The sequence below is a fragment of the Corvus kubaryi genome, unplaced genomic scaffold, assembly GCF_017639235.1.
Source record: "Corvus kubaryi isolate FWS band 111438036 unplaced genomic scaffold, C.kubaryi_AGA036_p1.0 37260, whole genome shotgun sequence".
Classification (NCBI taxonomy): domain Eukaryota; kingdom Metazoa; phylum Chordata; class Aves; order Passeriformes; family Corvidae; genus Corvus; species Corvus kubaryi.
Window position 1 is genome coordinate 1,416,472 of NW_024581077.1, and position 27,811 is coordinate 1,444,282.

General features: G+C 38.9%; 1 protein-coding gene and 1 long non-coding RNA gene across 3 annotated transcripts in view; both read right to left on the minus strand.

The window, feature by feature from the left end:
• LOC121662649 overlaps positions 1-27,811 on the minus strand; it is a 787,841-nt gene that overhangs the window by 214,276 nt on the left and 545,754 nt on the right. The window lies entirely within an intron of this gene.
• Positions 408-27,688, minus strand: LOC121662645 (putative N-acetylated-alpha-linked acidic dipeptidase). Of its 2 annotated transcripts, XM_042024027.1 has the most exons (19): positions 27,503-27,688; positions 26,026-26,134; positions 22,810-22,996; positions 21,922-22,023; positions 19,931-20,056; positions 17,803-17,989; positions 16,560-16,653; positions 14,325-14,423; positions 12,541-12,626; positions 11,428-11,547; positions 9,994-10,076; positions 9,665-9,728; positions 9,075-9,142; positions 7,026-7,117; positions 6,135-6,225; positions 5,070-5,334; positions 4,149-4,230; positions 2,769-2,861; positions 408-1,762 (listed from the first exon to the last, which is right to left on the minus strand). In XM_042024027.1, the coding sequence occupies exons 1-19, from the start codon at positions 27,618-27,620 to the stop codon at positions 1,573-1,575; spliced, it is 2,256 nt and encodes a 751-aa protein (XP_041879961.1). In that variant the 5' UTR covers positions 27,621-27,688; the 3' UTR covers positions 408-1,572. The 2 variants fall into 2 exon arrangements, 1 of the variants encoding a protein (XP_041879961.1); XR_006015361.1 differs by lacking the exon at positions 408-1,762 and having other exon boundaries at positions 2,773-2,861; positions 5,224-5,334.

The window sequence follows — 27,811 nt, forward strand, 5'->3', positions numbered from 1 at the left end:
CTTAGCAATAGAAAAATACTGTGATTGTGTCCAGCTGGTCAACAGGAGCTGTTTATCGTTGCCTCCCTCTGCTTATCAATCTCCTGACTGCTGCAAACAAAATCCTCTAGGTTAAGATAACTAAACTAACCTGGCTAATTTTTTTCAGAGGTGGATTATAGACATTCATAATGAATTCTCCACTGGTAAAAGTGGGGCAGTGGAGCAGCCATCAGTGACAAAACAGAGTCAGCAATGTCTCCCATCAGCACTAGATTTGGGGGAAGATATCTCTATGGTTTTACTCCTATCAGTTTAATAAAAAATGTGAAAATAACTGGGCAATAACTATAAGAGCATTTCCCATTATCTGGCAAACTAGATTATTTTATCAGAAAGACCAACAGTTAAGCAAGATAATGACTTAATTGTAATAACTTGTCTAAAAGGTTTTAATGTGAAGTATAGAAATATTTATGAATAAATGAAGCCTCATGGAAAATAAAATAATCTACCATTATACTGAAAACCATCAGATCATGGTTTTTTTAAGACATGGTAGAGTCCTCAGCTAGCATGGCACATCAAATCACACAAAATATTAGCTCTGCAAGAGGTTAGTAATCCTCCAGTGGCAAAATGTCAGATGAAGGGATCTGATTTTCTGAGTCTTCTCTGTCTGATCTTGGATGTCCCACGGTCCATCATAAGAGTAAGCAGCACATGATAACCTGACATACAGACTCTACAAAAATGGTAATAATTTGATATCCTTTCAAACTAAGGACATGATGAATTTTCTTTGCTTCTGTCTTCATATTAAAAACACCTTTATATGGGCAAGGCATAGCACGGGTGGATTTTGGGTAAAAGAGTAACAATAGGGTCTTCATCTCGAAAGACATTTTGTGAGATGACTATATGTCTGACAAGATGTACTGCCTTGTTTTAATTCCAGTGACTAAAAGCTTCTTGCTTAAATTTATTTGCAAACAGCTGCAAGGTTCAGCATGTGAGGAAAAGAATGTCATGGATGAGTATTCTGGGCTGGCTGCCCAAAACTTGTTATGATTATTATACATCCCGCACATGGTATGTGACAGTTTTCCCATCTCCATCCATGAATCTTTGTGTAAAAGGAGGGCTGAAAGGTCTGTCTTGAAGTATAATTATGCAATCCCAGGGTAAATAACAAAAAGGCAACAACAAAATTAGTAACTGATAGAAACATGAAATGAGTTCTTTTTTCCTGAAGAGCTATGAAGCTCACTATAATAATCAAGCTAGAAAAATTCAGAATTCTGAAAATAAATCCAGTGGTTAGCAACTATTAAAATACAAAGCTGAGAGAAAACCTGAAACATTTTCACTCTCACTTCAGAAGACATCTAAATCCTGAGCTCTCAGAATGGAGTACATTACCTTGTTAACATTACTAAATGCATTCCACTTGGGTATATTATTTGCAAAGACCAAGACTTTTTTGATTTTTTATTCTTTGTCATAATCCTCCTAGTGTTTTCAAATGCTCTACTTTTAAGGCTTCTGCAAACTGTCACATTTAGTGTTCATTGACAACTGTATTATTCATATTTATGCTACTTCTTTCAGTGTTTCTGCTGCTGCCTGCACAGTGAAGGCTGCAATGGAAATCTGCCTCTTCACTTCTTCCCAGGCTTCATGTTGATCAGCTTTGCTTTCAATATCAAACATGGCATCATAGATTCCTGGGAAGGATTCTCCTGCATATTTGTTGTGGCTGCTTGGAGCAAAGATAACATGTCTGTGGGGAAGTTGAGGGAAAAAAAATAACAGTATTATGCATTAGGAAAATAAAACATACTATTTTATGGATAAAACTAGTCTGTTTCTATACCAGCTGTAAACTCTTGACACTGAAGATGTAAATAAATAAGATTATTGCAGCAATAGTAGCTAAAGTCCATGAAGCAAGAAAATAACATAAGCTACATTAAGCCATATGAATTCCACAGCCTTTTAGCTACTTGAGATAAAGTTAACTAAAGTATTTTCCTTTCCCTCAACTTAGATGAAATTAAAAGATTTTTAAAAAGCCAACTTTTTTTCTCAGAGCTATACAGAGTCTCCATCAGATACAGGCAGGCTTTGAGGTAGGAAAGACTTTTAACAAGAGACTCTGTTCTCAGTAGATTTTTAACCATGAGCTATGAGAGGTACAAAGATTGTAGATCTTAATTTCTCCTTCTGCAGTTAGTTTTTAGTGGAGAGATTACTGTTCTTAATTATGCAGACTGGTAAAAGGACCAAAAAGCTAGACTTAATTCACTGCCTCTTAAATAAGATTTACTTCTTGAACTGGATGAGAGGACCACTGAATTCCTTCCCAGCTGTTTCAGTACTGCTCTCCACACTACATTTGCTACCATGACTGTGCTCTTAAAATTATTTAAATTGTAGGTACTTCAATTATACTCTATTTCACTTTCAAATAATAAGAACAACTTCCTGAAGTCCCTACAACAAAAATTACTTAAAATGACTCCAGGGCAAAACTTTTACATCTGTTTAGAAGTCACATGAAACCAAGAGGAATTATCTGAATGGGCTTCCTACAAGACTCTTCCTCATTCTGTAGAGTGTGTCACACTGAAGTTTCCCCCAATGTCGTTTCCTCTTTTCAGTCTTATTCCTCCTGTCTCATCTACTTTTAGTGTGGTGAATAAAATCATTGTAACTCCATTTAGAGACCTGTAAATCTTAAAGGAATTCTCATAGCATACTCCATGAGAAAAGTAAGCCTTTCTCACCTATAGAATGGCCTGCCAGGTAATCCAAGAGGGTCGATGAAAGCCCTTTCTAGAAACATGAGCTGATCATTTAGTGATCTGACAGCAAGCAGGCTAAAAAAAAAAAAAAAGGCAATATGTTGAATACATTAACTACAGTGTGTTTGACCTACTCTTATTCTGGCATACACATTGGTATTTATGAAGGACAGCAGATCTGTGATGTTGAACTTTAAGTGTAGCCCACAAAAGATAGCCTGTGTCAGCCAACCTGCACAACAGAATTATGCTGATCTATCCTGTGACAGAGTCTGGTTCGTAACTGGAAAGTCTCTTAAAGCTGTTTTTAAAGGCCAAGTGATAGTGTTGAAGAAGACAGCATTTCAGGTATTTTGTCTCATGTTGCCTCTTATTCTTTTATTTCCTTTTCATGAGGATGCTTAGGCAGAGCATTCTCTTCTTTTTTACAACAGTTTTCTAAGGAACCTCTTTTCCACAAAGCTAGCCAGCCACAAACTACTTCAATAAAGTTGCATTTCTTTTTATGTAAAATCACAACATCTCAGAAAAAGGAACCCTGTGATGGTACAATCATCTTTTGAGCCATCTGAGATTGAGTTTTTCTGATGGTAGATTTTAAATTCCCTAGAGCATAGACCATCTGTGTCTGTGCGCTTTGAATAGCCCTGAGCATACTGTCGATGCTTAACAAATAAAAGAACTGTGAAGAAGGTTATACAGAGTATATGTGGGCTTGGTGGTTTACATCCAAAGTAACTTGTAGACCTTCAAAGGCATTCAACAATAAAAAATGTTAAAATTTATATCACAGTAAACCTGGATTAATTCTACTATCACTAAGGAAATTGCTTCAAGTTTACAGTGGTGCAAGCAGAAACTGAAACTGGTTGGTTGAATTAAAGCATAGATTTTGGCCATCCATCAATAAAGCCATTTTGAAAATGTCACATACATGTCATACGTCATAAATGTTGTCTTTTGCATAAGAGGTTACTGTTATCTCCTTTATCTGAAAGTTCCTGCCATTAAAAAGATGGCTTTTATTCTCAGTTAGTGTTCCCTAAGGGTAGGCATATGGCTAAATTAGATTCTTCCCAAGAAATGGAACATACATATATGTATATACAAAAGGAAGTTTGGCTTGTCGTTCTGGGCATGGCCTACAAAGAATATATTAAGAATTAAGTCAGGTGCAAACTAGGCCTTTTGGCATAGGTGGTGCATAGAATTTCTTGAAAGCTCATCAAAACGCTTGCCACAACTGCAGCTTCATTTTTTTTCTTTTTTTCAATTAAGTGGCACCAAGTCAAGACTAAGCCCTCTTGAGCACAGAGAGCTACATGGAGTATTTGACTGGAAGAAAAAATGAGTTAAACTTACTTGTTGGCATCTATTTGTTGCAGTCTCTCATGAAAGCTAGCAGCAAGTTCTGTAAAATTCTTCACAGCTGAAAACAGAGCATCTGGAGGGAGCAGGAAGAAAGCATTTAACTTCAGATTCTGAAGATATCATTTAACAAATCAAATTCTTCAATTAAAGCTTTATCTTCCACTGTGATTATGATCATGAACTGTTAAAAGTCTCACTTAAGGAGTCTCACTGAAGGAAAAGAAGGTGACCCCATATTCCTACATTAAAAATATGTAATTCTGTGTGAAAACCTCTCTTAGAAACAATAGAAATAAGTATTTTTGTGAATATTGTTTACTATTTGCTACTTGAAGAATATACAGAAATATCAAAAACTGGATCATGGAATGAGAACCAGACTGTGTAGATTTTATAAATCCCAGCAACCTGTGTGTTACTGTTACATCCCTCCACACAGTTTTGAGAAAGACTGAGAACATGCGTGTGTGTCCACACGCATGCACGTGTACCTGATCTTGGTCATTAGCAGCCAAATCCTAAACTGAATACTCTCTAATGTTGCTAATTAAAAAAACGCTTCTCAGGCACAGAATTACCCAACACTATAAGCTGCAAAGCTGTGTGATTTTTTTTTTTAAGGAAACATGGCAATGATATATTGTTGTCAACACTGGCAAATCACACGCAGGTCAAAACACATGCAACTATCAGTGTTAGCTCTATTTAGTGGTGGCATAGTCCCTACGTAGGCATTCTAGTGACCAAATAATTCCCATCTCAAATTAATGGAGGGTGTTGCTCTTGTTTTATTTACATACATATGGTGTTCATACAGCACCAGGTAAATACCAGGTTGTGACTAAGACATCCATTAATATAAGGCACTGTTAGCATTAACAGAGGAAGGATGTGATGAAAGACTGTACGTACCAAAGGATACATTGTATGTTGCCAGCTCCTCTTCATGATTCCTTGACAAATTATAGATGATGTGAGCATAGCTGCTCACAGCTGAGGCATAATCTCTACAGTCAAAAGGAAGCACAACAGAGTCGGCCAATTCGAACACTAGCCCTCCCCGTACCTGAGCTACTGTCAGATGATTCTTGAAAGTGGGATCATAAAACTGTTCCACAATTTCATAGGTTTCATAGACACTGTGGTAAACTGGATAGCTGCTGTATTTTTCTACGTTCTGGAACAGAAGAAACCAAACCAAAACAAAACCATTCTTCAGCTATGAATATTTCAGTGTGGCTTGAAAACCTTTGCTGTGGGATTCAAGGCACAGTAAAGTTTATGTGTTCAGGTCATACTAATCCTATGTAGTCACTATAGACAGTCGAAGGAGAAAAACTGGTCAGTCGTGGTTCTCTTAGACATTAACCTATGATGAGATGAATGGTCATTTGGAGAAATCTCTCTCCACTGACCACATACACAGCCCAAAGAAGGTAGCTAAGCACAGACACGTAACTCTCAGTTGGCTAAATCCAGGTGAGATTGCACTTCCTCTCTTGCTGGATTCAACGATCATTTGTGTCTTTGGATATTTCTTCCTTTTCAGAGGAAATGACCGCACTGAATAGTTTGCTCCTTGAACATTTCTCAGTTAATCTCTTCTCACAATAAGCTCCAGAGCCCAACCCATATTTTCAATAAAATACAAACCATTTTGAACTCAAAGCTTTGTAAAGTGTTACAAATCATTCAAAAGTCACCATAAGCTACTCAGAAGCCTTCATCAACCATAGATAATTTTGAGCACATTCATTAGTCCTGAGCGAAAGTCCTTTTATCTGATTAACACCAAGTTAATCATTCTTATTTATTACATATTTGTGTTGAGGTAGCACATACAATTGTAGTAATTAACACCACTCTGACACACTGAACTGAACTATCCTAAAAAGCTGGAAGTCTAAAAGGGTCCTTTACAGGTGATGTTATTCAGGCAGTTACAAGGGAAACCAAACTCCAAAGACACAGACTTACCCAATTTTTACTGTAACGTGCTCTGCCTGAAGCGATGCCAAGACGTTGAAAAAAGGCTTCAAAGTCATTGCCAGAACCCAGTTTATTTATTCTTTAAAGAAAGAGGAAAATGTCTTGAGTGACAATACTTAAAGTATAATTTTAGTTTGCTTTCAAGTATACCATGGCAGTTATTTATTCAGCAGTCAGTCACTACACAGTCTTTTCCTAGTGTGCTCTTTTTAGTCAATACACCATGAACTGCCTCTGACTCCTACATTACCTGCACCTCATCAGTTGCATTCTCAGAGGGGCAGTCTCCTTTCTCCAGGCCAGAGACACCCAGTTCTCAGGAGGAGAATTCACCTCACTGTCGTTTATCACTGACAAGAACCAATGACCTTCCTTCTGCTGAACTTCCACTATCCCAAGCTCTCAACTCAGAGAAATCACAGCAGTACCAGCATGGCTTCATGGAATAATATCAGTTTTTGAGATTCTGTAGAAACACCCTGGTAAATTTGAAGGACAATTTTGCAAAATCCTGCCTGGTTTGCTCCCCAGCCACCTGAACTCAGAGGCCTTCCAGGAGACAGGAAAAAAGTGCAAAGGAAAGCTGTTGAGTTAACATCTTGTGCACCTGCCACTGGCTTGTGCATACTACCATTATTTGTCTAAATCTCTATAAACTTTCATATATAAAGCCTCCTGTTCATCTACAAAGGCATGTTCACAAAACTGTGTTACAATAGGGTATCAGCTGCAATCATTGCAACTCTGAAATTTATACCAGCTGAGAATCATACCATTTCTTTTCAGCACTCAGCATTTCATAGGAGTATTTCTTTAAAACCCACAATCCACAAGTTATAATAATGTTTGGTATATAATTTGTTTCCTTTTTTCACTGACCTGGGGACCTCTTTATATTCACTTGATGGATTTTTTTTATACCAGCTCTCATAAAGAGATTTTCCTTCAAACCCTTCATCAGGACTTGGTATCTAGAAAAAGACAAAAAGTAAAATTTTAAATGTTACCAAGCAACCTGTTATCACACCAAGCCTATGGCTTAGGGCAATGAGCAAATCATCTTAAGTCCCTCAACCTTTCTGCATTTCCATTTTAACACTTCAAATGCATAGCATTTTCCAGAAAAATAGTTTATTTGCTAAAAAGTAGGTAACTTTAGAGGGAAGAAAACACAAGGAAAGCAAAACATTTCAAGTCAATATTTACATTCTGATATTTCTTTATGAGATTTTCAGCCATTTAATTTAAATATTCAGCAGAGAAACCTCTTAACAAAACCAAAACAGTCTGCTTTCCTTTGGCAGGAAATTTCAATTTTGTCTTACTTAAATCCAGGACTGTTTCTACCTTGTTTCAATTCACAAAAAATATGTTTATGGATGCAGAAGCACCTTAGAAGGGCTAAGTGCACAGTACCTGGTGTTTATTGCATCATAGCTGCTAGAGGGGCATACAAATCATGATCATTCTAAAGTTCATTCCTATCACTGGCTAATTTGCAGGTAACTGAGCAGCTTAAACACTGTGGATGTTTTTTCACCTTTATATTGATGGACTGCTGAGGTTTTACTATTTTGAATCTATTAAAGATTATTAATATACATTCTATTATTAATATACCTATCTTCTATCTAAGAATTACTCCACAATAGGAATCAAATTAAAACTGATTTATTTGGGGTTTTGTCCATGAAGGAACTTGTTCATAGAACAGAATTATCACCATGAAGACTTTTAACCACAGATTAACTTTGGATGGGACCACATGGGACATGCTTCGTGATCAGCATTCTCTTCAGCCATCAGCCACCAACAAGCTGTGGTTACATGCATTCATCAGCCTTTGCTTCCCAGCTCGAAGAAGGGTTACACAAGCATTTTTACTGGTATTTAGGTCAACATTTTAATGACAGCTCTTTGGTGTCCAAACTGAGGCTCTGCTGACCTGATTTCCTGACAGTTCTGAACACCTTCACTTAGCACAGGTTACCATGGGAACTGCAGGTGATCAACTCTTCTGGAGTTCAGGACAGAAATATCTTTATCTGGGTACCTACTTTTAACAGAGTTACATTTTATTTGCTGTCTTTTAATTGCCAGAAAATTTTTATATTGATTTACTACTTTTCCTTTACTTTTGCACCAGTCTAATGCCAGCCTCCAAGAGATAATAAATTATCAAGCCTAGAAAAGACAGATGACTGAATACATAAAGCAGATCACAGAATATACACAGTAGTTGAATATACATTACGTTGGCATCTAAAACATACACAAAAACTAATTAAATGTTCATTGTTTGATACAGTTGAACAGAAAAAAAAACCTCAGAAATAAAATGCCAGCCTCTAAGACCCACTCCCAGAGCAAGGAACATCTTACATCTAGGATGTTGTGGCTATTTCCTGAGAAAGGTCCCTACCTCTTAATTTCGTGTTCCACACGAATGTGTGAGAGCATCATGGTCAGAGACAATGAATTACTAACAGGGTACACTGAAGCTGAGCACATTGACCAAACCTGTCACATCACACAAAAGCAACATGGTAGCCACCCTACTTTCTTCCCCTGCCTAAAGGGAGTCAGAGTCTCCCACCACCATGGGCATTCTAGTAGTTGATCTGGGCAGCCAGGTTTGTGCTTGTTTCTGTCCTCTAGTTCACAGCATTCCCTTATTCTTTTGTTCTTAGAAGTAATGCTTTCACAGGAGGAGTGGAAAAATCCCCTAATCCTGAATAGCTAATAATTTAAAGGTATAAGCTTGGAATCCCCTTATCCCTCCTGGGAAAAAACTCCAGTTCCTTAGCTATTGACCTAAAAGGGATACTGCAGTCAGAAAATAAAGATCTCACACCATAGTTTACAGACAGAACCCCATCAAGTAAGTGAGCACTGAACATACTGGCTAAAAGTTTCAAGTGATATTACCTTTTTAGTCAGACTGTACACCAGACTGTACATCAGTGGTGTGCAATCCACTCTCAGTGTGTAGTTTCCTGAAAAAACATGAAAAGCTATTTATTTGAAGAAGGAAGTTCCCTCAGCTGAAATTTCATGCCATTGTTTAGTAAAAAGAAAGGGATTAAGGAGCTACACTCTTTATGAGAAGCAAGCTGACAAGAGCCTTCCTGTGATCTTCTCAGTGCATTTCTGTTGGCTGGGATAAATTACAGCCCAACTTTTGAAGCAAGTCTTAAGAGCTTTTCTTATGCCCCATGATTATTATGCATGTTATAAGAGAAAAAGCTGACTCTAAAGCCACAGAACTCATGGCATAACACTTCCTGCCTCTCCTATGACCTCCCAAATAGTGTAGCTACTGTAAAGGACTTTTTCCCTGACACAACAGGAATATCTGAAGGATACTTTATGATTCCAGGTCACAGTTTCTTCCCATATCCATTTCAGAATTAATGCAACAAAAATTATCACACTTAAGGTCTTATAAATCTCCCAGCCAAAATCCCTCCCAGTCATACCATCACTATTCCTGTAAAACACAAGTCAAATCCATGTACCTTCGACGGAAGAATCTGCATTGATATAAGCCACTCCCCGTGCTTGCAATACTTTGGCATTTTCCTGTGAGAAAGAGAAAAAGGAAGAAAATGCTGATAAACTTTTTTTCCCTCAGAACTACTTTCCCATTCACGAAAGAAACAGATGTTTCAAAGATATACTGCAAGGAGCTAGAGATTCTTGGTAGTTCAAAAGGAAACTCAAGGGAGAGAGAGAATGTGGTGTGTGAGGAAAAGAGGGGGAGGGAGGGAAGAAGTGCTGCTTTCTAGTGCAGATTTCTCAAAGAGCAGCTACCATGGAAATTTCTTTTTGAACACTATTGGTTTACCTCAGCCCACTCTGTTGATCCTAACAAGCCAAATTCCTCTGCATCCCAGCTTGCAAATATCACTGTTCTCCTTGGTCTCCATCCTGCAGTGAGAGACCATGAAAATTGTATTACAAAAATAAAGGATGCTTGTTACATGACTAATGTGAAAACATATGGCATTTTTGGGGGGCTCATCTTTTACCATGATCTGTGGGGAATGAGATATTTATAAGGAACTTTAGCATCAACTTCAGTAACTTAAGAAATTTAAGAAATGATTTGTTGTTGTGGCAATCTCACCTCTACTTCAATATTGTGCCAAATAATGTATTCCTTTGCATCTCTGACCTTTAAATGCAAGAAAATTTTCTAGAATCTAAAACTGATCAAGGAAAAATAATGTGCTGTGCACAAATTCTTGAAAGAAGGCTTTTCTAATCCTATTGGTCGGTTCTATTTAGTATACCAGTGTCTACTCTGACTGAAAAGTGGCATATTTTCATATCTACTACAGAAATTCTTTGACCTGTCTTTCAAATGACAGATTTCAAAACCTAAGAGATTCCCTGTAACTTTGACAGATCACCTTCAAAAGAAAAATCTTCACTTGAAGTCCTCCATTCAATTTAAACCCAGGCCAAATGGAACAGGCTCTATTGTCCTTCTGCTGTGTCTCAGCCCAAAGTTTTCTTTGAAGCTACAGGAACTTTTTCATCTTTTACTCCCTTTCTTTTTTAACTTCTAATTTTTTTCCCATTTGCATTCCAGAGACAGCTTCCCCTGATATTCAGTTACCAGGAGGAAATGGAAATAACACTAAATGTCAATAGGTTTTATGTGTAATAGGCAGGCAAAGAACACTTCTCTAGCACAGTATTTATGTCAGAGCTTCTCTCCATTAAATGTCAGATAGGGAGACAGCATTTGCTCTGACAGGAACAGAAACTTGGTGCAGTTGACATTTGTTCCTATTCTAATGCAACTAGGCATGAGGTATTTTTAACCACTACCTCCTACTACGTTTGCACAGCTCATTTTCTGCATTACACTGACATCCTTCACTTATTCTTGAATATGCCTCCCAGCAACAGTCAAGTGCTGAAAAGGCTCTCAGTGTTGCCCTGATGAAGCCTTTATCAGTCTACCACCGTGTCACCTTTATAACACCACTGACATATCCAGTCTGACCAGCCTCAAATACACAGTAGTCAATTGTACCTAAATGCTGTGTTTATTTCAGCATCCCCCATTGTGTATTTTGTTTCCCTCTAGGTGTACTATCTCTTGAGCAGAAGTACTTCACATGTACCAAGGTGCACAGCAGTGTGTTTATTCAAGACATCAATGAAATAACACATTTTTAATTTCAAGCATATATTTAAATCTCACAGAAATCAATGGGCACAGCTGAGAGCAGCTACTTTGATGTGCTTTATTCTTTCATTACATTACCTTTCTCTTTCTGTTTTCCAAAGCTCCTCACAATCTCGTGAACCACAGCTGCCCCACTCTGAGGATCAATGCCACCAAATACCCATGAGTCACGGTGGCCTCCCAGGATGACATACCTGTCTAGAGAAATTAATTTTGGAGGTTTACTTAGGAAAACTTTTTCCTGACATAGAGATGTTAACTTCAAGTAATTTCTAATTTTCCACGTATGTATCAGGCAACAGAGATTAAAAGTTTATAAAATACAGGATAGAAAGGTAAAAAACGTTTTAAATTTCTGAAGACATTTCTCTGTATTTTCGGTCAGTGCTGAAGAATTTGTCAAACCCAATAACTGGATCCCACACGACTTAAAACCTCAAACTCTGTATTGTTACTTCTATTATTAAACATACTACAGGTTTACTCTAAAGATACAAGCATCTTTCCATACTTCACAATAGTATGTTTCACGGAGAAGCTGACACACTAATTGTATCTGTACAGCACACAAATTCACAACATTAGGGTGTGCTGAATGCAGTATTTCTCTCTGGATCTATATAATCAATCACAAAAAGTGTTGTCCAAATCATGGCAGAGATATGATTATTGAGATAAAATTCAGACTAGGTCTCTGTTCTACTATAATATGGTTAATAGTTGTGGTTTAGGCAAAAGGAAAGTGCTGCAGTTAGAAGATAAAAGTTGTTATCATCATTCATAGGGGTGTCTATATATCTGGTTTTTTGGAGTATAAAATCACACTGGTTACAAGAGACTGTAAGACAGACAAAAAGTCAATTGTGGTGGATCTAGTGTCTTCCAATGGAATGCAAAATCCATTGCCATGTTTATTAAGGAAGAATATCCACTTAAGAATATTCTTTCAATTGCAAAGTTACTTGCCTGAAGACAAGTATTTCCATCTTGGTTATGACTCCCCTTTGAAAATTAGCATTTACAGTGAAAGTACTGACATACCCTGAACCATATGAAAGCCAGTGCAATAAATATTTCAACACCAAAGATCATGCAGTGCAGTATTTCAGAGAAAACTATATTCCTCATGTCCCCCTTCTAACCATGAAGGTCACTGCTCACTCACATTATGCTGAAGGCAAATGGTTTTACCTGGTTCCACCATGCCTCTGATGGTACCAATCACATTGTAAATCCTTCTTACTTCATTGTTGTTATGAATGTGCATTTTCACCTTTCTAGTGTATTGGGAAGAAAATACAAAGAGAAAATCCACCAGATTAGATAATCAAACATCTTGACGCCTTTCAAAAGTGTACAAAATAAATGATAAGGAAAGCATTTTGACCAAATTTATCTCCTATTAAACCAAAGTAAATCTGAAAATATTACAGTGTAGTTTTTTCTGGATTCATACTTGTGCAAATGAGAATAGCATTTAGCCCACGACAGCTATGTAATATTTCTGATGTCAACAATATTTATATAGATAACGGGATCAGAACTCCAAAGATCTTTTGCTAGCAGCTACTTTTTAAACAGTGCAAGAAAAATGGAAAGCATCTAATGTTAAAAAGGTAAATAGTTCTAATTTTCTCCAGTTTGGTGCAAATCAGAACTGACTCCATGTCCCGGTTTCACCCCAGCCAGCATCCAAGCCCCACACAGCCACTTGCTCACCCCCTCACCAGCAGCGAGAGAATCAGAAGGGTAAAAGGTAGAAAACTCATGGGTTGAGATAAAGACAATTTTATACATAAAGCAAAAGCCATGCACACAAGCAGACCAAAACAGGGAACTAATTCACTGTTTCCCATGACCAGGCCGGTGTTCAGCCATCTCTAAAAGAGCAGAACCCCATCATGTATAATGGTTACTTGGGAAGACAAACACCATCGCTCCAGATGTCTCCCTTTCCTCCTTCTTTCCCCCACTTTATGCAGTGAGCATGATGTCATATGGTCTGGAACATCCCTTTGGGCAGTTGGGGTAGCTTCTCCTGGCTGTGTCTCCTCCCAGCCACCCCCAACATCCTTGCCAGTGTGGCAGCACAAAAAGCAGAAAAGGCCTTGGCTCTGTGTAAGCCCTGCTCAGCAATAACAAAAACATTTCTGTATTATCAACCCTGTGTTCATGACCAACGAAAAACAGGCTCATACCAGCCACCAGTGAAGAAAATAAACTCTACCCCAGCCAAAACAAGAACACTCCAGCACAATCAATACTACTGCAGCATCTCAGGCAGCAGAAAATCAGACAACCTGAGGTGCATCAAGAGATTTTTTCTATAACATCAAGAGTTGTTTATCTGTGCCACAGCTGAAGGTGTAACAACTCAGCCCCAAGGGTTCATACAAAGTTCAAAAAGTATGAACAATTGAATATGAAGTTAAACAGTTCATATGAAGTCAGTACATTGCACTCAGACAACATTGAAACACATAGACTTTAGTCCTAAACTGTAATTACTAATTCAGTTTAAAAACAATCTGAAGCAATAAATTGACATTGTAGTTTAAGCTCTTTTTCTGGAAAACCTGATGACTGGAAAAACTGCTTATATAAAGCAGTTTAATATTGCTTTATATAAGTCAATAGCTAAGACAAGAAGCTAGACTCACATGAATTTAAAAAGGACAACAAAAATTAAAAAAAAAAATCACTAATTCACTCTCAACAAATAGTTTTTCAAAGGCTAGATTCTTGTCAAATGAAACTGGTTCAGGACTAGCTGGAAACTAAAGAAGTAGGTCATATCCATAAAATCAAGACATAGTGTACTAATTCTTTGCACTGAGCGTATCTGAGCCAAGGAAATAGCCAAAATTAAAGGAGTTATGTAAATAAAGCCAGCTACTCTATCTTTGGTCAAATTTTATTGCTCTACCTTTTTTTCCTCTATCCCAAGCACACTCTCCTTAGGAAACAAAACTGACCTTGTAGAACAATTTCCTGCGAAACCAGGACCAACGTTGTAAGATACATTCAAACTTCCTTTCCAGCTACTATGAGGTGGTGCCTCTCCTCCCATATTACTGTTATGGAAAAAAAAGAAATCATTATTAGCTACAGACACCTTAGAACAGCACCAAACTCAAATGAGGAACCAGAAACCACACTTTGCTAGGTCCCATGCACACACAAACCAGTGCTGGTCTTTGTTTTAGACAATTTATACTACAAGCTTTGGCAGGAGAATAGTCTGGAGTTTTAGGTACACTAATACTAGTAAACTAACACAAAGCAATAATCCTGAGCATAGCGATTAGCTTGGAATGGCCTACAGCTACCCTGGGAAACAGTGGTGGCCTCAAAAGGTCTTGCATATAAACTGCCTCTTCTAAATGGTCCCTGGAACATTCTACTGCCTTGGATTGCATTTGCATTTGAATTAGCAGAGAGCAATTTGGCCTATTCCAACTCTTCAACAGCACAGGCAATTGTTTTCTGGTGCCTGTCCCTGCACACTGTTTAATCTCATAGCATAGACAGTCGATGGGTGTCAAAGATGGCTAAAGTGGAGAAACATGATCAGTCCAAGTCACCCTTTCTTGTTCCATTGTCAAAAGTGATATGTTTTTCCTGTTAAGACAACTGGAAATGCAGTAATTCAGTGGATTGCAATCACCCAGACTTATTCCCCTGAAGGATTTGTATTTTTGACATGAACTTCTGAGATACAAAGAAGGTATGCTGGATTTTCTGGCTCTCAGGAAGAAAAAACATTTATTGTAAATGAAAGCATGTCTTCTACTTTAAATGAATACTCAGTCAAGCTTTATTCCACAGAACACTTCAACAAGTCTTCAGGCCCTTACTAAATTTTTTATATAAAAATGTGATAGCAGCAATAACAAGAAGCTATGACTTCTCAAGACAAAAGTGAAAACAATGACCCAGTATTTTTAAAGGATTTAGGTTTCATTTATAATTATTAAAATCAAGTTCTAGTATTATTTACCACTTATTAAACAGAAATGTCTGGCTACATCTTATTTATACATAAATCTGCTCTATCACTACTAATAGGCAGTGGATAAAAGAGGTTTTTAACCTATACCTTTATAGACATCACAGTTATCCTGGTAACAGTGATGACTATAAAGTTTTAAACAAAAGACAATTTGTAGATGTATTAGTCCATAAAAGTTTGGGAGGAAATAGGAAAAACAGTAGAACAGTGTTAATGAACATCAGGTATGCAAAAACAGCAAAGACAGTAAAATCCTGCCTCACATGAAAATAAATAGCTTCAACACTGTAAGGGAAATTTGCATAGAGGACCAACAGATTTTGTTTTTTATGACTTAGTATTCAAATAGAGGCATCCGACAGAGCAGAATGATAGCTCATGTGATTTAGGCATAAAATTCCTATACAAACACTTACCAGGGTTAAGTTCATTTACTGCCCTAAACACTTATCCATCATACTGTTGCCAACCCTGGCATTTCCTGCTCTGCATCTCTACATTTGATACAGATGATTTCTACTACATTTTTTAGGGGAATGATACATGTATGTCAACTCAATCACATCATAGGTTTTTTTTAGAGAACTTATTTGGCTTGTTAAAACCATTATGAATTTGACTGCTGTCCACTGGCAAGCTGGTAGCCTGCCTCCATGCCACTTGCATGTTTAGCAAGCACACTTACTTACATGTAGCTGTCTATTCAATCCCCTGTCACACTCCCAGTTTCCTCAGTGGCCTCACTAGCATCATTTCATATTTAAACAACATAAAGAGAGAGAATACACCTTCCTTTAACAGCGAACAGGACAGATATTGTCTCATCAAACATTCATGGCAACTGTTTCCCAGGACAAATGAATGACTTCATCTGTGGTCTTTTTTACATGACAGGTATCATGCCAGCCTCAATGGCATGATAAGCAAAAATGTTTGCTTTTATTCACACTGAGAGGCACTTAGTAATTCCAATATACTTGACTGACCAAGATGTATTACAAATAATCCTTTCAACTCTGAACATACCTGGTATGTAACAATAGGTACCACACTTACCTCCTAATGAGGAACAAACATATTATTTCAACGGCTACAGGAGAAGCACAGTACAAAAGTCTTTTTACTCTCTTTTCAAATACTCCCATAACTTCCAAAAAAGCAATCTGCTAAAAATTCCTCATGCCCCCCATGCACTTACCGCAGTAATAACTCTGCATCATGATAGCCAATAGGATGAACCGGAATTTTTGGGAGCCCTACACCGCTGGCTTTGTCTAATCGGTATGTGTATTCTGAAAGCAAACAACAGATATTTGTATATTTACAAGTCTCAGAAGGAAGCTGCACCATTCATAGCACAGTCCTAACACTGGAGTCAGGAATAATCATTTCATTTTCCTGGAAGCTGAGCTGACATCTTCCCAGTGATCTTATTCTTTGTGCTTTATCAATGTGTTTTCAGAGAGACACTAATGAAGGTTCTCCTATAGTGTCTACAGTCATGCATTTAAAGATGGCTGGAAATTTTAAAATTATTTGTTCCTTTTTTGTGTTGAAATACTTTTACGTAGAAATATTTCTCTTCTTGACAAAGAAGTTCAGACTAAGCTACACAGAAAGAACTAGAACAAAGAGGGAGCCCATAGTCTGATGCTTGGAACATTCAGCTGGGAACTAAAAAAAATTTGTCAGTTGAGAAAGAGATGCAGATAAAATCTTATACACTGGACTGCTGAATATTCTGGATTGTTGTTTTTGTGTACAAAACAAAATCTAGATTTTGTTCTGACAAAGCTCAAATACAAATAATTTTTTTTAAACAAATAAGAATCTTACTCTTCATGATGTGGACAAAAGCGTATATGGAAGAGTTTCCTCCTTAATACAACATTTACAGGGACCCTTTGTGTGAGAGATAGGGATTCGTCTGTGAGACCACTGACTCTAGCATGAGGAACCAGAAATTTTCTTCCTGGTCTGTTCTGGCATGCTGCTGTTTTGAACATGTATCTCCTTCCAGCTCAAGTTCTGCTGCCTAGAGGCAACACTGCCCCTCACTTAGGGACTACTTTTCTTGAGGTGACTGCCTCTCTCAGATATGCTGGCCCAAGTGCTGGCATAGATAGTTCTTAATGAATTTCAGTCAAAATTATCTGGTTCAGTTGCTAAATGAAACAGCTTAGGCACAGCTCAAGCAGCTGAGGAAGGCTAAGGTGAAGGTGGTGAATACAGATCAGCACTCTAGGGCTCCCCCTAATATCCCCTCGCTTTCTCTCATGCACCGTTTACAGAAGTGGCCCACTGCAGTGAAACCTGAAGCTGCCTCTTTTAGCAACAAAGACTAAGAAAAAAGTGTGTTGTTACAAGGGAGAAAACATCCCCACCCCCTGCCCTTTCCTGATACCAGACCCTCAGAGAATGCCTTCTCTAGAGTCACTCACCTTTTGCAGGATAACCTGGTGTCAGAGGGTCCCCTGCCCCATTCAGGTTTAATACATTCCCACGCTGGGCTCCTCCACCTGGAAGGTTCCAGCCATTTGGATAAGGATCTACTCCAGGTGCGCAGTAGTCAGCAGGGTCAGAGTACAGAATAATTCCCTTGGCACCCACCAATTCAGCATTCTTCACCTGCAAAGTACATCTCCTGTCTCTATCCAGTCCTTTATAGCTTGACCCCAGAGTCCAAGGGGCAAAAGAAAGTATAAATTACAATGATTTTTTTCTCAGGGTCTTTTACAGTGCTTGGGATAAGTAAGGAGCCCATAACTGTCTCATAATTTCCTGAAAAATATATATGCAGATATCAGGTTTCATATGAAAGTCAAAGGTCTGCTGTTGCTTTGACTTTTAGTTGGGAGATAACAACAGCGGCATGGAAAACATCCTCCACAGTATTGCTGCATAACCTGAGTTTTCATTCAGTCATCCAGATCAATACAATCAGCTGACTATGGAAATGTACACACTATGAACAGAAAAAACTGTATCACATTAATGCAACAGTATCTTTCAGGCTGTCTTGTACTTACCTTATTTACCTAAATGACTCCTGAATGTATCTCAGGGTTCAGACTACGCAGGAAGATTGGAGAGCTTGAAACTGCCTTTGGCTGTTTCTTTCTTTGTGAACAAGATTAACTGCAGAGAGCCCATATTTTAGGCTTATTGTGGCAGAAGGACTGACCTGGATGCTGTTTTAAAAGTGTTCATGTGTGACTTTATTATTGTACAATATATGTCATTCTGACATCCCAATCTGGTTTGCTACTAGATATGAAAGTGATGGATAGTGACTGAGTGACAACTAATCCTCAACAGTTTTAAATTTGGGTACTTTAACTCAGAAATATCATAGCTTTTTTTCCTTTTCTTTTTTTTTTTTTTTTTTTTAAAGGAAATGCAGTACTTGTCTTCATCCTCCATCCTATTTTTGCACACCATTAGGAAGTTGAAAAACTTTCTGTACAGTCCTCCAGATTTTATACAGGCTACCAAATTCTTCAGTATATAAGCAGTCATTAGAAATACTACTGTAAGAATTAAGATATCCCTTTGTGTCAACAAGGGCATATAATTTCCAAATCACAGGAAAACTGCCTCTCTAGATAGTAGCAACTCTAAAGTATTGGTGTTTCATTTTAAGAAAATATTCACAGACAATAAAACCTTTGTCAATTTTTAAGTCTTTTCCATTCAGATAGTATCTTTTGGAGTGGTAAACAATTAAGTGAAAATATTATCTGACCCAGAATATGAGTTATATACCACTTTTCACTGGTGAAAATGATATATTTGTAAACCAGTGAGTTATCTATTTAAAAGCTTCACACAAGATTAATCAACAGCATATAATAAGAATTGGCATTCCAGTGAATTCCATGCTTGATACCCCCTTAGGTGACTGACAAATACAAATCACAGACCTGCTTAAATTAGGGTCAAACTAGTTGTTGTACAAGAGCCAAACACACTTAAAATAGACTGTCTTCTTACATCTCTGTTGAGAAACAACTTGAGTGTATGCCTGAAGTATGTACAGGATTATGTCCTTTCCTGTTAGGTCATGGAAATCTGCCTAAAACTGTAGTTTAAAAATAAATTTATATGACGGGGACGTTGAATAAACAAATACAGAATTTAAAATAACCTCCATATAGTTATAGTCTCTGTCTGGTGTACAGAACCATTATAAAGAAACACAACATTGACCTGGTAAAGAACAGCTGAACCAATAGGGAAGAATGGTCTAGCTCAGAATTAAGTGTATGACACTCTATTAGTGATATTTTGGAACAATTTATAGAATGCAAGTGAATATTAAAATATGGAACATTTTCCAACTGATTTACTTTTATCCTAGAAATGTATTACATATTTATGAAATGTACATTTGACAAGCTCTACTAAAAAATCATCTTTGAACGCAGGGTCTATGAAAACTCAGTTACTCTCTAATCTCCAGAACAGCTTAGGGAAGTGTTTCAGTCTCTTGAAAATGCTGAAGAGCAGAACAGTTGAAGTGGGAATAACACTGAGAAGGGCAGTAACATTTTTATACACAGGGATTACCTTATTTCCTCTGAAGATCTTCCCATATCTGGCAATAACAATCTTTCCTGTACAGTTAATTCCCATTACACGTTCTAACGTAAAGAAGTCCTCGGTGCGGCCATAATTCACATACACCAACTCACCCTGAGAGAAGGAGGCAGGATTTGAAACAATGTCAAAGAGCATGTTGAAAGGAGGATGTGATCTAGTAGGATAACAACCTGGGAACAATGATCTCTGAGACTGGCTGCAGTATGAATCCTTTGATTGTAAAGCAATTACGTAGACAAGTGACTTTTAGTGAATCCTGCAATCCAAAGCTGCCAGACTTTGTGCAAAACAGAGAATGTTCACATATGACTTCTGTATCAGAAACTTAAAGTAAGTGCTCAGATAGCATTTGCTTCTCTTTGTAGTCTGCTTAAGCTGGAGTCAGTCTTGGATAGCTGTAAGTATGTTGGACACAGACACCACAGTAAATTTCATTTGTATTTTATGCAGTGCAGTTCACAGCTTGTTTAATAGAATGGTTTTTAACATAAAATTCTTGGCCTGCAAGGACTCAGAAGAGCCTTGGCCCCATTGGGTATTCCTGCTGAGGAGCTTTATACATGCTCCTCCTGTGCTGTTTGCAGTACAGATGCAGACAACAGCTCACTGGAGAATGCTATTGCTAATAGCCCTAGCTAAGTACCTGGAGGTCTTGTCAAGCTATTATTTTGTAATAAGGTGAAAATCAGCATCATATTTTGAGAAGACAATCTGTCTTTAGGTATTGTTTTCATTGGTTACAAGGTTCTTATATTTAATTAAAATAAAACAAATTCCTAAAGAAGGACGCTAAAGCTTTTTAAACTTGTTTTCATTATTTCCCACATCTCATCACTTACTCTCTCCACAAACCAAATAAAGCAGTGATGTTATTCTGTCTTTCTTTGGCGATATATTATGATAAAAGGTCAAACCCCATGAATTTTATTTTACTATGCTCCAAAATTCCCACTGCAATTCTTGAAACACTCAAAACTCTTATGTCCCAGGGTACAGATTCTGTACCGGTTCTTCAGCTGGTTTTCTGCCTGGCTCTCCAGCTTTCTTTTGAGTATCTGAGGCAAATGAATACAGTATACCTTTTGTTTTCTGGACTTGAACAGCTTATTAACAAACTTCACAAAGTACATGACTGATATAATACTCAGCTGTGTGAACAGAAGCATTAGCAGAGCCTGGACCAGATGACTTCACAGGGTTCTGCCAACCTAAATTATTCTACGTACAGACAGGAAAGATATTGCGAAAAACACCAAGAAATTCTAATCTTACAAAACATTAATTGAAACCACTAATGATCACAGACCAGAAAACTCCTGTTTCACAGGCTAGCTTTATCAAAGAAAGTCCATCAGCTGGTACCATATTTATAACAAGACATGAAGGATTAGCATTAAATTCAGATCACAGCAACACTTTCATCGCCACCAATAGCTTTCCAAGCATACTCTACACTGTGCAGCTATACCTGTCAATGTGAGCCTTGGGCAAGCAGCATTTTGAAAAGTGAGACTGTTCATTTGGCTGTGTAAATGTAACAGTCTATTTGTCCACCAAGAAGGGAAACAATGGTGCATAGTTACAGAAATGTCTGGGGAAATTTACAGCAGCTGGTATTAAAGATTTATTGCCATATTTTTTAAGGAAAAGAAAAAATAAAATCCAGTTCTGACTCAAACTAGAGAAAAAAATCAAAGATATGTATGACTGCTCAATTTGAACATTGCTTCATCACAATAATCCCAAGAATATCAGAGCTAGGTCACTTTTCCTGCTGGGGGTAAGTTGGGTTTTGAACTAAAGCCTAAGGAATTTCACATTATTCTGTATTGCTCTCTGATATTCTGTGCTATGCTACAGTACACTGTGGTATTCCATCTTTTCTATTACTGTTATTTCTATTTCTGCCTCTGCTTCTTTTCCTACTTCTGTTACTACTTCAATTCCTACTACGTTACCTCAGGCATTCCTTGGGCTGAAAAGGCACTGTAGGGCGGCACCACATCTCTAACAGCCTCATATCCTGGAGGAGGAGGCTCAGACAATGATGTGTTGAAAATCTGATGGGAAAGGAGAAAAGGAATAAAGTAAACAAGGCAATATGGAAAATAAGTACATTCTGGTCACAAGCACATTTCACAAGCTTTTGCAAACCAAAGGACTCTAGTTTTAGAATTCTACAAAAGAAGTGGCCAAAACTTCAGCAAGCATTGGGCATCCTTTACAGTAGGCATGCTCAGTGCGTGAACACAAATCCCATCTCCACTCTTCACAGAGAATCCTGCATAAATGAACACAGGGTTCCCTGAAGTGGTCTCAGTACAGCAGATAAAAGCAGGTTAGATCACAGTGGTAAAACTGCTTGCATTCTGCTCATCCCTGAAGCTTCTACATGCACTAGAGCTAGCATGTAATGAACTCATAACCCTGTGATAGCACACCTCAAGGCCTAAACTCTAATCTTCCAGAAACTGAATTTAGCAGAATCATCAATACTGTACAACAAATCAGTGCAAAGAATGGTGCTGACCATGGTTTCTTTCCTCTTTCTAAATAATGGAGTGATTTTCAAACAATTGAATTACGTGGAGTAATTCACTTACATAATTGTCCTTTAATCCACATGTCAGGATGCTGTATGAATCAGGGTAAATACTAGTATTCTTAGCACATATATTATGAAACAAAGATGCAAAATATAAAAGCAAACTGGAATCCCTGATTTCCATGAACTTTGCATCAGGCCCAAAACCATTAAGTGAACAGAGGACAGTTTTCCCTCACAGCCTTCCCAGGTGTATGAAGGTGATTTTGTTCCCTGGTTGGAAAAATTATGGATTTTGTACCTCATTGCCATGCTCATCGATTATTGAGATGTAGTTGGGCTTAGTGTCATTAGGGTAAGAGAGCAAGACATCATAATGAACCAACTGAACTGAATCCAAACCAAATTTCTTCCACTCAGCTTGGACTTGCTGTGCCAGATGCATATTTTCGTTTGTTCCCGCTAGGTGAGGGAGCTGTGTAAAATTGCTAGAGAAAAGGAAGAAATGAGCAGGGTCAGGCATTGAAGGGTCAGGCATAATCAGAACTCCTCTTAGACTAGCTGGAAATAAACATCATAGAAATGATCAGATATACTCAGGCTAAATAAGGACCAAGACTTCTCTGCATCAATGAGTTTTTCTGTTGAGGTGAAGGGTTTCAGGCTGTCCTGATCTAGCACAGGTATTTTTATCTTCCTTGCAGCATGGTTTAGCAAGAATGGTGTGATGACACCAGCTACGGGGTGTTGTCCTTTTTTTACTGCTTGTCTTGCTAGCAGCAGTAGGCGTATGCACAATTAGACTTTATCACTGTGAAATGATAAAAGAATTGAGTAAAATTATCTTAGTGTATTCAATTTAGAAAAGTGCATAATTACTCTGATACTTACTTGCAATTAACTAGATATTCTCCTTGGATCCCACTATTTTAATTAATTTTGGCACAAATAGTGATTTATTTAAAGGTTCACTCCTAGTGTGTCTTGTTGGTAAGTAAAAGAGAGTGAGTTTTGAGTACTGCATAAACAAGGAAAAGAAAAACTCAACAGTTTGTGACTTAAAAGTCATGCCAGCATGAATAACAAACAGCAAAAGAGAACATAAATAGTGAACAGCCCATTGTCTGAAAAAAAAAAAATTGTCCAGACCATTGTGAAAGCCCAGTGGTGAAGCCAGCTGAAAAAACCCTCAGTTGTATGAGGCTGTCATCATGATGTCCTCATTCTATCATATGACCATGCCATAAACATGCCACAGCAGCATGTGTGGCACCAGCTGGTGTTAATGAAGGAAATTGTATCTTCGATTACGAAGGGGTGTGAGATTAGGAAAAACTTAAATTCTTGAGTTCAAATAAGACCAAAGCCATCAAAGAAAGCACTTGGAAAGAACTATACATAGTATAGTATAGTATAGGTTGTAAGGGATCTACAACATTCATCTAGCCCCACTGCCTGACCAATTCAGGGCTGACCAAGTTAAAACATGTTCTTAAGAGCATTGTCCAAATGCCTCTTGAACACTGACAGGCTTGGGCCATTGACCACCTCTCTAGAATGCCTGTTTCCAGTCTGAACACCCTCTTGGTAAAGAAATGCTTCCTCATGTCCAGTCTGAAGCTTCTCTGGTGCAGCTTTGAACTATTCCTATGCATCCTACCACTGGATACCAGGGAGAAAAAATGAGCACCTCTCTTGCCATGTCCCCTCCTTAGGAAGCTGTAGGGAGCAATGAGGTTGTCCCTCAGCCTCCTTTTCTCCAAACTAGACAAAGTCCTTGGCAGCCAAATGCTGCTGTATAAAATCACATTCCTCTGATCATGCCAACATCTAATACTGTACTAATAGTCACTGTTTTAGTGACAGCATCGTCTTCTGGATGACATATACTGAACCAAGACCACACTTATGTGTTATTGTGAGTGAGAATGGCTGTTTTCTGTATGAGTTTAAGTTTTCTGTAAGTGTTTAAGTATCACATTTTCATTAAAAGCTGATTTGTGCAATAACACTTTCCTCTATTACATTCCCATTTAACTGAACATTGTGTTTTTCTTCATTTTCTCTTCTAATCTGACTGCCTGTAATGGTAGTTCTGAGGAGTGACTAAACATCTGCCTTATTTCACTGCAGGTCTGGCCACATGACAGTTAATGAGGTACAATGTTTTCTGTTTATGTACAGACAGGGAGTTTAGAGGGCAGGAAGGTCTTTTCACAGAGCTATTTAACAACAGTCGACTTTGCAGGAGCCAAAACACAGGTTAAGACTCTAAAAACTCCTAAATCTTTGGTTTTGAATGTGTATGTTATAGTCCAGTACATGACTGCTATGTAGTAAAGAGACCATACTTTCCAGGTAATTTTTTTGCAATAGTTCATGGCAAATGCACTTAGAATGAAAGCAGTGGGATTGCCACAATCTTATAAACTGAAAATGGTCTTTTAGTAATTTAGTTTTGCATAACTCCATGTTATGTAATCAGACTGGGAGTATGAGGCAAATCCAAATTTGTTGATTATTCCTACAATAGCTGATGCTCTTTCTTTACACTGAAACTAAATTCCTGTCAATAAACTATGACTTGTGGTCTATTATTGACTGGAGTAAATACAAGTTTTAACAAATACTACACTCTCTTAAGAGAAAAAGAATCCATTTACAAGATCCCTAAAACAAACAAATCAAGTACAAGTTTTAACAAATACTACATTCTCTTAAGAGAAAAATAATCCATTTATAAGATCCCTAAAACAAACAGATCAAGTACTTGCAGTTAAAGCTTCTAAGTTACTAAAATACAGAAATTTATTACATTAAATTCTAATAGACTTTAAAATATCTATATTGTCATGTTCCATTGTTTTGAATTGTTTGAAGCATGGCCAGCAAGTTGAGAGAGGTGATTCTGCCCCTCTACTCTGCTTCATGAGAGCCCACCTGCAGTGCTGTGCTCAGCTCTGAGGCCCAGCATTAATAAGGACAAGGACTTGATGGAACAAGTCCCAGAGGAGGCCATGAAAATGATCAGAGGGCTGGGGCATCTCTCCTGAGAAGAAAGGCTGAGAGACCTGGGGCCACTCAGCCTGGAGAAGGCTCCAAGACCTTACAGCACCTTCCAATACCTAAAGGGGGCTTACAGGAAGGCTGGAGAGGGACATTTTTCAAGGGCATGTAGTGATAGGAAAAGGGATAATGGCTTTAAACTGTCAGAGGGCAGGTTTAGATTAGATATCAGGAAGAAGTTCTTCACTGTGAGGATGGTGAGGCACTGGAAAAGGTTGCCCAGAGAAGCTGTGAATGCCCCATCCCTGCAAGTGTTCAAGGCTAGGTTGGAGAGAGCTCTGAGCAACATGGTCTAGTGGAAAGTGTGCCTGCCCATGGCACGGGTGTTGAAACTAGAGGATTTTTAAGGTCCCTTCCAACATAACCCATTCTACAATTCTGTGATCCTTGGGCTGGTTCCCACTTGATTATTTTTTTCTTGTCTGAACTGATTAGTCTACACACTGCTTACTAAAGAAAGTGTTTGATGTTTTCAGCTTTCATCTCAGCCATGAATGCTGTCCTCATCTCCTCATGAGTACTCAGAGATGTCTTCTTTTCTGTAGGTTTTGCAAACCAGCCTGTACAACACATAAAAATACAACAGTAAAAACATCAGAGCAATATTCTCATGACACACACCACTTCTCTTTGGTCTCCCCACAAGGTTTGCACTGTTTTACATTTACAACTGTTTTTATTTCAGCACATACAAGCAACCATAACCTAATGTGTTAATCCCACAAATGGTAAGAGAACTTATTTGCCTAGGTAGATGTTGAGTGATATAAAATACTATATTCTTATATATTTATATACTCTCTCTATATATATTTATTCACCTGTTATTTTCCTGTAGATGCTAAGGAGACTTATCTATCTTCCTTGAGTGCCAGAACATCATGCTGTCAGTCATATAGTTACCTCCATAATAAGGCAGCAGCTTTACAAAAATGCACAGAAACACAGGCACACTTTGTAAGGAACAGATGTCTTTTAACTCCTTTCTCACTCTCTGGTCTGTCTGGCTCTTATTCTGGAATCATTCCCTTACTGAGCAAGCACTATCAGAGTAAGTGATGAGAGGAACACCTGGCTAGAAAGAGAAGTGTTCCTGACATCTGTTTTTAAGTCAGACTGGACACATTCAGAGCTTACGCAGCAGCAGCTACATGGGTAGTGGGAATGAGAGAACCAGTGGATTGAAGAGGGTAACAAGCTGGCACCAATGAGGCAATGGTCACGGGCACAGTGAAAGGCTCTACATGAGAGAGGAATTCAGTCGGGACTTCCCAATGGCACCAATCCCAAGTACATACCGAATGGCATTGCAAAATACAAGTGCCTCTTTTGTTTTCCTTCCTCCCCTAAGCTCATCCTGATTCATACGTGGAACCAAAAGAAAGGTAGAGAGGGGGAATCTCTCGAGACAGCAATCCTCAGTCCTGTCTGCTTGGGACGAGGAGTAGGTGAGACATTGAATTAAAGACTATTTCTCCCCTACTGTCCGTGCCCCGCCAGCCCCAGGTTTTCTGGCTGGGGCTGAGGCTGTTTCAAGGCAGCAGGGTCGAGGGGTATGTCTTTTGTCCCCTCCTCACAAACCCAGCGCCCCTTTCTTTTGCCCACAGCATTATTTTATTTCTATTAACTTTAACAAAAAGTAAATAGAAAAACAAGGCAAAGACACAAAAACCCCTTCTTCTGCGGAGGAGCTGGATATCCCAGAGAGGGTCACTGACTGTACCTGCCCGGTGTGAAGGGAGGGAAGCAGGGAGGGTGGTATCGGCCGGCTGAGCACGGACTCACCTCAGGCACCCTTGGCACAAATTCCCGGGTGCTGGAAACCCGCCCGCTTCTCCCCCCACCCCGGCCCTTCCTCGGCCCGGCTCCGAGCCACGTCCCCCGGCTGGACGAGCCCCGATGCGAAGGAGGGTTAGTCTGCACTGTACCGATGAGGAACCCGAGGAGGAAGAGCCCCGCCGCTGTGCCCAGGACGACAGCCCAGAAGCGGCCGCTGGCTGCCCTGGGGCCGGCCGGCTCCGAGCGGGCTCCGAGCGATGTCCACATGGCTGCCGGCCCGGCAGCCTCACGACTCGCTGTGCCCCGCCGGCTCCCGCCTCGGCGCGGCCGGGAGAGCCCCGCTCTCCCCGCTTTCCCCGCCCCGTCCCGCCCGTGGAAAGGCCCTCCCGCCGGCACGCCCGGCCCCCGCTCTGGCGGAGCCCGGGCGGCTGCTCCAGGCTGCCCACCTCCCCTCTGCC

Coding starts and splice junctions, on each gene's coding strand:
- LOC121662645 (XM_042024027.1), bottom strand. CDS start 27,620: ATGTGGACATCGCTCGGAGCCCGCTCGGAGCCGGCCGGCCCCAGGGCA. Junction 6,226..7,025: donor GAATATAAAGAGGTCCCCAG/GTCAGTGAAAAA, acceptor CTTTCTTTAAAG/AATAAATAAACTGGGTTCTG. Junction 2,862..4,148: donor CAACAAATAGATGCCAACAA/GTAAGTTTAACT, acceptor TTTTTTTTTTAG/CCTGCTTGCTGTCAGATCAC.